General features: G+C 61.9%; 1 protein-coding gene across 4 annotated transcripts in view; it reads left to right on the plus strand.

Annotated features, from left to right (window-relative positions):
• Positions 1 to 695: 695 nt before the first annotated feature.
• The window catches only part of INF2 (inverted formin 2), a 29,192-nt gene continuing 16,656 nt past the window's right edge, over positions 696 to 13,231 (plus strand). For 3 of the 4 annotated variants that reach the window (XR_014021335.1, XM_081288911.1, XM_081288912.1), the window contains exon 1: positions 696 to 3,775. Coding sequence is in view for 3 of the 4 variants with exons in the window: in XM_081288911.1 (XP_081145037.1) it covers positions 3,515 to 3,775 (261 nt within the window). In the remaining variant the exon portion in view is untranslated. Of the gene's footprint in view, positions 3,776 to 7,779; positions 12,249 to 13,231 lie in introns of those variants that run through there. The other variant, XM_081288913.1, reaches the window with a different exon arrangement.

A 13,231-nucleotide genomic window follows, 5' to 3' on the forward strand; every position in this document is an offset into this window, starting at 1 on the left:
GCACATGTGTGTCATCACCATAAACACTGAGCTCATGTCCCGACCTAGCCCAGCACAAGCATGTTCTCCACGAGTCACAGCACAGCCTGTCTGTGCTTGGGAACGCCAGGCAGCACCTCAGCACTGTGCCTGGGGCCACTTGTAAAGCAAAGTCACCAAGAAAAAACACATATATATATATATATATATATATATTTTTAAGGCACTAACTAGACCAAGAGAGGGCCCTTCATACAAGGTGAGTGCAGGGCAGAGCGGAGAGCGGCCTGGCTGGGCCCCAGGAGCACCTGCGCAGCAGGGGCTCCAGCCTCCACGGATGATGGCAAAACTCAGGTACTTGATCTTAGGGTTATAGGTACGCTTTAGGGTTACAGATAAATTAGGTAGGCAAATTCACAAATACAGAACTAGCAGGTATGAGATGCTGCTCTTTGTGTGGGTGACATTCAAATGAGGAGTACAGAGGCTCCTGACTGAGCCGAGCCTTGACTGACGGCTAAGGGACCGACTGCTCCTTCTAAGAGCAGCTGCGTGGTCCCAGCTTCTGCCTCCCCTTCCCCAGACCACGGATGACCCTGAGCAAGGTCCACCTGAGGTCAGCCTCCTGCAGCCGGACACTCAGCTGCTCTGAGGGTCAATGGAGTACAGGAGAAATGGGGGAGGTACTGAGAAGCTGCCTTGGCTGCTGAGCCGCTGGGCAGGATGCAGAGGGAGGTAGGATGCAGAGGGAGGTGGGGTGCAGAGGTGAGGGGAGGTGCAGGGAGGCCCAGGCAGAGCCTGCAGTCACCTCTCTGGTCCTGTCCATGCCAGCAGGCCACCAAAGTGCGTGGGTGGATGGGGGACAAGTAGATGGGGAGGTGGGCTGGGGGTGATGAGGGGTGGGTGGAGGTGTTTTTAGTGACTTCACTGTGTACCACACCAGAGGTCATCTCAGGGCACCGGCGCCAGGCAGAATGAGAGATTTGAAAAGGAAGACTGCGGAAAGCTTCTGGGAGCCAAGCTGACAAAGGAAACGAAACCCCCGCCAGGCTGTTGCTGGGGTCCGAGTGGTCCCGGTGGCGCTCTGGCCTGTGGACAGCCACCTGCAGCACTCAGGTCTTCCAGCTTTGCACAGGTGGCACTCGGAGGAAGGTTCCTCTCGGGGAGTGCCCACGCCTGCCTGCCTCTTTCTGGTGGCTCAATCTGCAGCCCTTGGGCCTCTCCCCCTCGTCCCCGTCTCAGATTCTGCTTCCCAGCAAGAGGCAGGGGAAGCTGCCTGCAGGCGCAGTGGCAGGACCACCCCCATGTCCTTCGAGTGGGCAGGCATGTGGCCTTGCCGGGGTATGGGCAGCTCCTGGGTGTTGGGCTGTGTCTACCTGCACATCTTTGGGATCTGCTGTCCAGAGCTGTGGGCAGGCATGTGCATAATTCCAGCTCTGAGGACGTCCCCACGCCCCAGGTGGGGAGCTGCTCACAGACATGGCTTCCAGAAGGAACTTCCTGAAGTCAGGTGGAGCCCAATACGCTGGGCAGTGGCTGCAGGAGCAAATGTCTCCCTCCCTCCTCCTCCCCCCCCCCTCTCTCTCTTTCCTGGGGATGGGACCCAGGGTGCTCTGACACCAAGTTATAGCCCCAGCCCTTTTTTGAATTGTTTTTATTTCAATACAGGGTCTCGTTAGGGTACACAGGCCTCAAACTTGGAATCCTCCTGCCTCAGCCTCCCAAGTAGCTGGGACTATAGGCGTGCACTACCTCACCCGGGTAAAACTTCTGAGTCCACACTGGTCCTCGGGTCAACCTCAGGGATAGGGAGCAGCTCAGGATGGGGCTGGGAGGTACCCAAGGTGCAGAGGGTTACAGTTGAGCCACTGGAAGAAATGGGAAGGCCCTTGAATGTCTCCGAAAATCAGTGGTCAAGGTAGGTAGAGCCCCAAAAGCTGACTCCACAGCCCTGGACATGTCAGTCCAGGCCCAAAGTCCAAGAAAAAGCACCCTCTGGTTCCACAGTCCTCACCCGCACTCTGCCAAGGTCTCTGACCCCTGACCCCAGCTGCCCACTACTCACAATATACAGATACCACACAGGGATTTCCTGCTCAGCCAACCCTAGGAACTTCCTCAGTCTCCCCTGTTGACCCCAACTCACCCTGCCTTCTTCACCCTGCTCTGGCCTAGGGGGGCCTGGCCCAACCCTGGGTCCCTGGGCCTAGCCACCCTCAGGCAGGATCAGGGACGCAAGCCCTTGGCAGAGCTGCCCTGGGGAAGTGGGCCCAATCCTTCCCCACCAGGGTAGGGTCCTCCCATTGAGCGTGCTACAGAAGGTCCTGGAAAGGTGGCCCAAGTGCTGCTGCCTGCCCAGCCAGAGCCCCTGCCTGTGTCTGAGTGGAGCTCAGGTGGACAGGCGCTGGCTGGCAAGGAGCGAAGCCTAATGCCAGTATCTCTCCTGCACCTGGACTGTGGCTAAAGGCCACATTCCTCCTCCGGGTCAACAAACACACCCACTGACAGAGCACTGCAGCCTGGCGCCAGCACTGGACATGAGTCAACTAGCCTGCCCCTCCCCCCACTGGTACAAGGCCAGGCCACCACTGAGGTCCTGGCCTCCCTGCCCCCAGGTGGGACCACACCAGGACACTGATGGGGCCCAGGAGACATGGAGGCCAGAACCCTAGCTGGGGGGTGGTGGGCAGAAGGTAGGGCCTCCGCAAGGACTCATGCATTCCAAGAATGGCTGAGTCCCTGCACAGAGAAGAGCCAGTCAGTGCTGGCCCTGGCGGCTCCCCTGGGCTCACCAGGCACTCAGGGCTCTCCTTGGGCAGTGGCCAGCAGACAGGCTGCTTCTGTACTAGGGCTGAGCTAGGGAGATTTCCAGGGCTGAGGCTGCTGGGACTGGGAGTGAATCTGCTCCAGGAGTAGACATTCAGAGACCAGGAAGGATGGGGGAGTATGGGGAGCACCCAGAGGGCATGCCATTGGCTGCAAGGTTAGGAAGCCAGCTGGACTCAAGTCTGAAGAGCCTTCTCTGCCCCTGGGCTGCGCAGTCCGATTACAGTGGAGAGTCAAGGCCAGGTGAGGGGTAACCCTCATCCACGGTCCCCATCCACCCTCATGCTACTGTGGAGGTACCACTTTACAGCTGGGAAAACTGAGGCTCAGCAGAGTCACAGCCCAGTCTGAGGTCACCTGAAGTACCAGAGGAGGTTCTCACAGAACTGGGGAGGGGAGGCGGGATATGCTGTCCATTCCCAGAGGGGAGCTGCCTCTGGACAGGTTTGACAAGGCTCTCCTTTACCCAGAGGGAGAGCGCCAAGGAATCCCGTCCCTCTGCCTCCGTGGGGTGGGCTCGCCAGAGTTAGGGCTATCCGTGGGAGTGGACCTTGAGGATCCTAGGAGGGCGGGGGAGTCGCGGGGGAAGGGGCAGGCAGCTGACAGTGAGCTCTGACTGGGGGGACGAATTCCCGCCGTCTCTACCCCGGTCTGCGCCCACCCGGGCTAGGCTGGCAGGGTGGAAAAGGGGCCCCTCCAGGGCGTTCTCATGGGCGCTCGGGGAGACCCTGCAAGCTCCCTCCTCGGGTGCAGCGGGCGGGGCCTCCCCGGCGACCCCACCTCAGCCCGCCCCCCACGTGGCCGCTGGCGGGCGGGGCGGCGCCTCCCTTTCCTCCGTCGGGCCCCGCCCGAGCCCGCGCTAGCCGGGTCTGACTGTGCGGAGCGCCGCAGTGGGGCCGACTCCCCGCGGCCCCCGACCCGCCGGGACCCAGCGCCGGCCGCGCCACTGCCCCGCCGGCGCCCCCACCCGGTAAGTCCGCAGCCCCCGGGCCGGCCAGGACCCCAGGATAAACTGAGTCCGGGAGGAGGCGGGCGCGCTGCGCGCTTGGAAGGGGACTCCGAGCCCCCGCGGGTGCGCCCCGAGTGATGGCGCGGGCCCGCGGGGCGGCGGGGACCAGTTCCCGGGGTGGGGACTTGGCGCCCCTGGCCTCGCTGTTCCGCGCGCCCCTCCCTGGTCTGCGGCCGGCGCCGAAGTGCGGCCAGAGCGCAAACCACCGGCGGGTGGCGGGCCACGATCCGCTGGGCCTCCCTGGGGCAAGCAGTTCCCGCCTCGCGGCTGCCACATCCTGACCGTGAATCAGCCACAGTTGAGAGAATAAACTTTAACTCCGGTCCCCTGCCCCGGTGGCACCCCAGGCGTGGGCGGGTCTGCGGCCGCGCCCTGACTGCTAGGTTTCTAGCTGCCCGTGCTTGCGCTGGTGGGTACTGCCCCGCCCTAGCACACCAGCGCCTGGCCTTGGGGAGTGTGCCCCTCACAGTTGAGATTGTTGGGGGTGGGAGTGTTTTTATGCTCCTCTTCCTAGGCAGGGATCCCAGGAGTGACCATGACTTTGGGAGGGAGGCCTGTGCACTGCCCCAACCCAGCCCACAGCTGACCCTGGGGAGCACAGTCCCACGGCCAGGTCTTTCTGATCCTCCAGCCACCCAGGACTCCAGGCTGCACAGTGGCAGCACCACACCCCAGCTGGTCAAACCCAGAGTCGGAGTGGCATGGGTGCCTGCACCCAGGCTGGAGTGGGGAAGTTCCCTTCTGCCATCCTTGTCCCTCGCTCTGGCAATGCCATGGGTGGGACCCTGCCTCTCTGGGTCTTAGTTCCCATCTACACTGAAGAGTGGGATCGGTAGCTGAGGCACAGATGTCGTCCCTGCTGCCCTGCAAACCTGGCTCAGGGAGCTGCCCAGGGCAGGGCCTTCAGGAAGTGAACACTGTGGCCTTTGGTTGCAGGGATGGGGTCTGAGGCTTCACCCTGCCCTGTCCCCTCAGGTCATCAGCAACTTTCTGTTAAAAAAGTCAGTTTGGCCCCCAGAGCTGCAGACACCATTACCTGATCTACCTCCCAGCCTCCCCAAGAGCTGGAGCTCCAGACTATCAGAGGCCCCCTGGCAAGCAAAGGGCGAATCAGAGGCCCCCTGGCAAGCAAAGGGCGAGTCTCCAGGAGGACTGAGGGGCAGGAGGGGCTGCCCTCCCTCCGGGAACCGGCCCAGCAGGCTGCTGTGGAGGGCTCTGCTCTCCAGGACCTGGTAACTGGTAGGGCAAAGAGTTAACCCTCGTCACCCTCCCCACTTTGTGGGGGTGCTGACGCCTGTCAGCTAATTGCACAGGCTGTGTGCTCTGGGACTGAGCCTCCTACCTGAAGTAGACTCCGCCTGCCATCAAAGTGCAGTTGTTTCCAGGTTGGGAAAGTTTCAGGGTCGTGAAGGCCACAGGAGGACATGGGATCCTCTGCAGCTTGGGCCAGGTGGAGTCACCAGCCCTGGGTGGGGCAGTGGGTGCTGTCTGAAGCAGGCTCAAGCCCCAGCTTTTTGAAGTGCTTTGTCAAGGACCCCATGGTGGGAGGGATAAGGCCTGACTCTGCTACCTGACCTCTCCCCTGCTTTGGTCTTGCATACAGCAGGAGTCTAATAGGTGGACACAGTGGACACAGTGCATTGAGGAGGGCATGCCCACTTCTGTGGACAAGGCCAGGAGAGCTGGGTGGCAGAGGTCAGCACAGCTAGTCTCTGAGGGGCTGTCCCTCAGGAACACCCAGTGTCAAGGACAAGGAGGCATCCGGGGTGAGTGCCAGTCACTGGAGGTGTGAAAGCAGGCCCAAAACATGTGGCCTCCTGTGAGAGGCCTCTACCCTGCCGGCTCACTTTAGTGAGGAGACTCCTTCCCCCAGGTACTCAGACAGCCTGAGTCCCCAACCTGCTCACAGCTTCGTCTGCCCAGTACCTGCGACCTCCAGCTGACCACCAGCTATGCATGAGCCAGGCAAGGAAAGCAGGAACAACTTGGCCTGTCCCCCACGGGGGCTGTTGCAAGAACTCTCTTACAGCCCCTTTCTCAAGTGATTAGGTAAAGAACAGGGCTGGGTGCTGCCCAGGTGTCCCCTCTGCCTCAGCCCTGAAGAGCTGGCCCAAGCCTGGCCTGTCTTCTGACCACTCATGGCTCCTGAGCGGTGTCTGTGAGCTGAGAGAGTGGAGGGAAGTGGACCGGCCTGCCATATTCCCACTGCTCCATCTGGCCCTTGTGCCTATCCCATGAGGTGCAAGTACTTCAAATGCTGTCCATTTCACGGGTGAGAACACTGAGGCGGAACCATTGGGTTACAGACTTGGGGTCATCCTTTCTGGCAGGAGACACTTACAGAGCCCTGTGGGCATCTGCCCTTGTGCCAGCTGCCCCAGGCCCTGGAGCTGCTGCTTTATCGGGCATTGGGGTGATGGTCTGGTGGGAAGACTGAAGCCAAGGCCCCTCTCCAGCACTATCTGAGGACAGAATGGCCATGGCCTCTTTCCTGTTCTATTTTCCCAACCCCTGTGGCTTCTCCCAGCTGCACCCTGCTACAGGAAGCAGGGGTGGGCAGGATAGCAGAGTGGGTAGAATGGGACTGGGAGAGTCTGGAGTGGACAGCCAGGCAGGGCTCTGCCAGCCTCTATGCCCTTCTTCCTTGCTCCCCTGGTGTGCTAGCACACAGGAGGCCAGGCTGGGCCCTGGCCAGTAATGGAGGCCTCTGCAGAGTCCTGGGGCAGGTATCCTGAGCAGCAGGCCTCCTGCCAGCACGTGACCACAGCTCTCTCCACTGCCCCTTCCCTGAGCTGAAGCTGCTCTGAGTACTCCAGGTCCAGCATGAGAAGAGAGGGGAGGGTCGCCTGGAGAGCTGCCCCCCTCCCCTGGGGATGTGCCCTGGCCAGCCCCACAGTGGAGGCAGACATCTCCCCAGGCAGGGTGTGTGGCCTGGGCTGCCAGGAGGCCAATCTGACCAGGGCCCAACAGGGAGCCCTTGATGGACGGAAGAACAGCCAGAAGACACTTGGGGAGCAAGAGGCAGGGTCTGCTTTCCATTTTGCAGTTGGTGCCACTGAGCCCCAACATCAGAGCTAGTGTGGAGACCGGTCCCAAGCACAGTGGGTCAGAGAGCTGGCAGGTGTCCTAGCTGGACATGCCCGGTGGCAGCTTCCCCCAGACAGTCTGGCATGTGCAGCAGGGGCTTCTCCGTGCTGAGCTTGATCTTGGTCCTTGTTCAGTGCTGGACATGGCCTGGAAGTCAGCCTCCGGCTGCATGAAAACATCTTCATGGCCTCAGTCTCCCCATCTGTTCCTGGCCCTGGGCTGTGGCCTCTGCGTGCAGCCTGCCTCCCCCACCTTCCACATGCCTGTTGTCCCCGTTCTGCTCCAAGTACAGCTTGGCACTGCCGCCTGCGCCCAGCAACAGGGGGCAGGCTGCTCTTCACTGGCCCAGGCGCTGCCTGTCCCCGCCTGTCTGCCTCCTGTGTGCACAGATGTGAGTGGCTTGAGAGCAAGATTCCTGGGGGACCCCAAGCTCAAAGGGCCCAGGCAGGAGAGCAGGGGCTGCTGGGCCCAGAAAGTTACCTCTGAGGGGTGAGGGGTGGGCACTGCGGGCAGTGCTGGCCAAGCCAGCTGGGGGCAGGAGCCACAGGCCCCTGGAGAACACCCTGCCCATTTTACAGACGAGAAAACTGAGTACAGAATCGGCTGGCTTTCCTGAGGGCCCTGGCACTGACACTTCCCCAGGATGCCAACAGGCCTGCCACACCCATGCCAAGGATCTCACTCACCCAGTCAGTTCCGACAGGTCCCCTGGGGCTGGCTGTGGAGGGGCAGGAGCCTGGGAGACTAAAGCAGTGTCCCAGCTGACTCCTGGTTGTCGAGCCGGCCAGGTCTTTGGGTGTGCGCAGTCAGAGCATGGCCCTTTGCTGCAGCTCCAGTCCAGGAGTGGCTTTGACACGCTCCTACGTGTGGAAGACAGTAACGGGAGTCCAGTGGGCCGTCCAAGGCACCTGTGCCCAGCTGTAGGCCCCTTTGTGCCTGGAATCCGAGCTGAGTGCCTTCCCTGGCAGCCGCCCTCATGCTGGGGGCTGCAGGCCGGGCCCCTCCCGCTCCCAGGCTACCTTTGTTCTCCCTGCTTCTGGGGGGTGGCCTGGTTCTGGGACACCTGGGGGGGGGGGCTTGTGGAGCGCAGGCTCAGGACCGGACATCGCGAGGCCCAGAGGAACACTCAGCAGTCAGAACCCGAGTCCTGAAGCCGGCCATCCCTCCCTGGGGAGCATCAGGGAGACCGGGAGGGACAAGTGACCAGTCTTGGGGAGAGGACCCGGCAGGCATCCTGGGATGAGGTGGGGCCTTCAGGCTGCCTGCCCCATCACCCATTCAGCTCCCGTAGGTGGACAGGCCTGCGGCACATCAGCCCAAGGTCATCCCAGCACTGCCGCCTGCAGGGCCTGGCAAGTCCCTTGGCTTCCTCATCTGAGCCCAAGAACCACACCCCTGCACTCCACATTGCTGATGGGGCCTAGCACAGAAGGCGCTGCTGAGGGTGAGGACCTTGGACTCCAAGAGTCCCTGACTGGCGGCCACAGTCTTTGTCATTACCCCACGCCTCTCTCTGGCCCCAGACTCTATACCAAAACCCCCAGAATGTTGAAGGGGGCCAGGCTCTAAGCAAACACCCAGTGGCCCTACTCTGTGCAGCTGGGGAGACTGAGGCCCAGAGGGACCCCTCTGGTGACAGTGCAAGTCTAGGGCACCCTAGCCCTGCTTTATGTCAGAGCAGGTGGAAATGGAAGCCCAGCGTCCTGGCGTGGAGGCCTGCGCCCTTCCTGTCCTCCTAAGGCGAGCTTAGTGAGCTGAGCTCAGGAGGAGGGGACTCTGAGGCCACCCCAGCCCCTTAATAGAGTCCCAGACACAAGGTGCTCAGCACAGGCAGCCCTGTGCCAGACCCTCCTGCCCGGGCCCAGGCCAGCATCGCCCACCGAGCCCCAGCAAGCACTTCCTGTTTACTGTTTCTGTTGGCATTCAGCAGGTGTCCCAGGGACACGTCACAGGCATGTGGGTGAAATCCTACCCAAGGCTTCTTGCTCCTGTGATTCTGGCTTTGGATTCAACACTGCCAGGAGTGCCTTCCCGCCCGCCCCCTCCTCGGACCCCCTTTTCTGGGCTGCACACCTCGGTGCTCCGCAGGGCCCTATTGCCCCAGCCTGCTCCCTGGCCACGGCCACCTCCGGCCCTATATGATCCACGGCCGTGGACATGCAGACAGTGGGTGGACACTCCTCCACCCTTTCCTGAGACCTGCTGTGCACAGGACTCCTACCTGGGCTGAACCCACAAGGCAGGTGACCCCACAAGGCAGCCCTGTCCCCAAGGGCCTGCAGCCTGATGGGAAGGTGCTATACTTGCTGGGTCAGGCTCAAGGGAGCCCAGATTATAGTTAAGAGGGAAGTTGACGGGGTCGCAGCAGGACAGACTCAGCTCTGGGGGCTGCCCCTGAACTCCAGGGAGCTGCCAGGAACTCGAGCAGCTATGGAGAGCTGAGGGTTGCCAGGCAGTGGAAAAATTTGGGCTTTTGGAGGAGCTAAAAATACAGTGTGGCAGCCCCTGCTGCAGTTCCGGAATCCCGCTCCTGCCATGTTCTCCGCCCACCCCTGGAAGACAGGCTCCCTCCTTCACCCTCCCCACGCCTCGGCTGGGTCTAGGCCCAGAAGCATGTCAGCCCCCACGCTGGTGCCAGCAGGCCCCCTCAGACCTGCCACCCCACCCCAGGCCCCCCTCCCAGGCCTCACATGCCCCCCCTGTGTTGAGGTCCCCAGAGCCCCTTGGATTGGCAGTCCTTGCAGGGATGGGCCACAGATGGCAGCACCCACCTCCCCAGTGTCCAGGCTCAAGGGCCAGCCTGCTTATGGGGAGCCTGACCAGAACATGTCACGGATCTCCAGGCCTGGTGGGGCTGGGGACCCAGAGACCCTGCCCTGTGCCGTATGCAGCAGCCTGTGGTTGACTCCTTGGAGGCCGGGGTTGTGGTTTTCCCTGCTGCATAGGTGAGGGAGCTGAGGCCCAGAGGCTAAAGGGCTCACCAGATCCCCCAGAGGGCCAGGATCCCCACGGTGGCCTGCTGGAGGCCAGGGTAATATGCAGGCCTCCTGGCCACTGTGCACAGCTTGGTGCCCACCTGGGCAGCCGCCCCTCTCTGGCCCTGTTTCTCCATCCACTCAGCAGGGGCTGGGTAAGTGGTGTCTGACCCGGGGGCAGCGTTGGTCCTGCTCTGCATGCCCCAGCTCAGCCTGACAGGCGACTACCAGGCAGGGGCAGTGGCCGCCTGGCTTCCGTGAGTAGCACAGTGGCCAGGCATGAGGGAGGCAGGCAGGCGTCTCCATTCCGGACTGGCCAGGCCCAGGCAGAGGAGGCAGACAGGAGTCATACCCGGGAGGTGGCCCAGGGCCTCTTGGACCTCTCCTCCAGAGGGCAGGGTGGGCCCTCAAATCTGGGATGACCCTCACAGGGAGGGAGACCAGGCCTTTGGCATCCGCAGTCTGTGCTGTGCCTGGCCCATCCCAGTGGAAACCCTTGTTGGTAGAAAAAACCACTGGGAAAGAACCACAGTGACCCCAGCAATGTGGAGCTGGAGTCCCCAGGGCTTCAAGCACTGCACCTGAGGCCCTGTCCACTGCGGTTTCACTGACTGGCGGGGGACTCTGGGGGCAGAGGGGACCTTTCTCAGTGCCCTGATCTTCAGCGTCCCAAGGGGCTGAGCCTAGGTGCTCGGGCCCGCAGAGCTGGGACCCTGCGGAAGCTGTGGAAATACAGATTCCTATGCCCCGGGGGAGGCCACGCTGCCACCCCAGGGAGTCTAAGCTGAAGATAGTCCTGGGTTCTGGCTTGTGCCAGGCCCATCTGGGACCCTGACTCTCAGCCTGAGGACATGTAGGGGTGGAGGGGAAGGGCCAGGTGTGTGCGGACCGTGTTGACATCCGTGAGCAATCCCGAGCTCTCACTTTGCCCCCACCCCAGTTCCTCTCTGCGGACCCCACTGTGTCCCAGTTTGCAGATGGAGAACAGAGGGGCAGAGTCACTTGCCCAGGGTAACGTGGAACATGGCTGGTAAGCCCAAGAGGAGCTCTGGAGGCTTCCCGAGTGTTCCACATGGCCTCGTGACATCTGTAAACTGGATTCCCCTGCCCCGGTGCCCATGCACAGCCCGTGGGGGCCTGTGGAGGCTGCTTATTTGGAACCATCTGTGGGGGGTCAGCCGCCACCTCTTGTGCCTGGCAGGGACCTGAAGGCAGGCAGGGGAGGGAGAGAGCTTTATAGATTTGTCTGTAGAAAAGAGGGACGCCTCGGGGATGCACTGGTGGAGGCCACCTGAAGAGGGGATCCTGCAGCTTAGGGGTCTGCCTTCCTCTGGTTGGTTCTAAGTTGGAAGCAGGTGCAAAAATTATGGAAACTGTCAATCATTAATCAAGTCCCAGCTGTTGGGGCCAGTTGCTGCCAGGTTTTGTTTGACATTTGGACTGGTGGCTACAAATCGTGGGTGGGAGTTCTGTCCATCAGTCACCATGGTCCCTTTGTGTACCCAGCTGCATCCTGCAGAGCTGGGATGTTTCCAGGAGGACATCCCTGGTCAGGGCCTGACCCTATGAATGGGCCCGTCCTCCATGAGATTTGGCAGCTTGGCCAGTGTCAGAGAGAGGAGTGCTCTCACCTTGCCTCTGGGTGTCTGGCTGAGTTCCCTGTCCCAGCTGACCCACACCCAGTAGACCCCTGCCCCAACCTGCTGCCCCACACAGGGCCAAGTGGGGCAGCATGCAGCTCAGCCCCAGGACAGGGCATGGGGCCAGGACACAACCTCCTGCCCAGGTGCTGCCCCACAGGCTGAGGGCTCCTGTCAGTTGGGGTCTATAGGGAGAGAGCCTGTAGTCCTGAGGATGGTGGGTGCCCAGGGCCGGGAGGATCCCGAGCACCCTGACCTTTGGTCTGACAGCCTGGAGCCTGGTGGGTCAGTTCTAAGTGACTGTTATCTCTGAAAGATCAGGTTCCCCTGCACCAAGGGCCCCTGGGGCTCCTGGCTGGAGAGGGCACCCTGGATGTCAGAGGCCTGGCCTGGGAGGGTTCACACTCCGTCCCACCCAGTCTGTGCCGAAGGGACGGCAGCTCTGGCCAATGGAGCAGAGGATGGGTGGGGAGGGAGCGTCAGTTCTGGGAGCCTCCTCAGGGTGGAGGGAGATGTGCAGAGGCCGGCAGTCTTGCTCCTCCTGGCCCTGGAGCCCTGGCTCCCTCGCCACCCAGAGGGCTCTGGGAACCTGAGGCTGCCCGGGAGGGCCGAGGGCCAAGGTTGGTGGTGGCCACTTGAAGAGGGGATCCTGCAGCTTAGGGGTCTACGGTGATGAGAAGCCTGAGACAGGAATGGGTGGGCAGAGGCAGCCGCAAGGTTTTGCGCATTTGGGTAAGTGGACAGACGGAGGGAGGACAGCCTGAGGGCCAGGCCTGGGGGAGGGCGCGGGCTCCCCACTCTGAGGCCCAGCATAGGATCTAGATTGAGGAGCCGTGGGGCTGGTATCCACCCAGACGGCCCCCTCACTGCCTGTAGGCCAGGTGTATCCACACCCACAGCCCCTAGGATGCTCCAGCCAGTAGATGTCCAAGACACAGATGAGGAAACTGAGGCTTTGATGAGAATGACTGAGTGGAGGCCTGCTGATGGCCCGAGCTGGGTCCACATGCATAAGACAGCCCTCCTGTCCACACCAGGTTCCTGCCAGAGGGGGCCCAGGGGCCCTGCAGGGCAGGTGGATAAGCAAGAGATAGGGACTAGGCAGGCTGGGTGCTCCCAAGACGCTCACCAGGGCAAAGCCCAGCAGGGCCCTAGGGTGAGGGCAGGCACTGGGACCCAGAGCCTCCCTCGGCTTACTCCTCCAGTGTGGCCATGGTCTCCTGGGTGGTCCCTCTGGCCTGGGGTCTCCCCTCTAGTTTACTGGGTGAGGGAGTACTTGATGCGAGGCTGCACTGGACATTTAGCAGACTCCAGGTCACCAGCTGTGGGGCCATGGGCATGTGACCCTGCCTCCCAGGGGCTGCCTTGTTTCCCCCACCCAAACCTGGCCAGTGTAAATGCCTGCCACGGGAGAGGGGACAGCTGGGGTCAGGTGGAGGGTGCGGGGAGAGCCTGGGGCTTTGGAGGGGTCTGAAGCCCTAGGGCCGTGTTCCACCAAACCCTGCCTTCCACTCCCTGCACCACACTCTGGTTCTCAGGGGCTAAATATAAGATCCAGCCATACATGGTTGCATGAGGGCCTGGGATGCCCCTGACCTTTGAGGCCAGTCTCTGGGGACTACGGTGGGGATGGCATCACAGCCAGCTGGACCCAGGCAGGGCCAGGGGTGGGTGGAGGTGAGAGCAGGGTGGTTTTGCCTGTCCCGTGTTCTGCT

Source organism: Spermophilus citellus (assembly GCF_964194105.1).
Source record: "Spermophilus citellus genome assembly, chromosome: 4".
Taxonomy (NCBI): domain Eukaryota; kingdom Metazoa; phylum Chordata; class Mammalia; order Rodentia; family Sciuridae; genus Spermophilus; species Spermophilus citellus.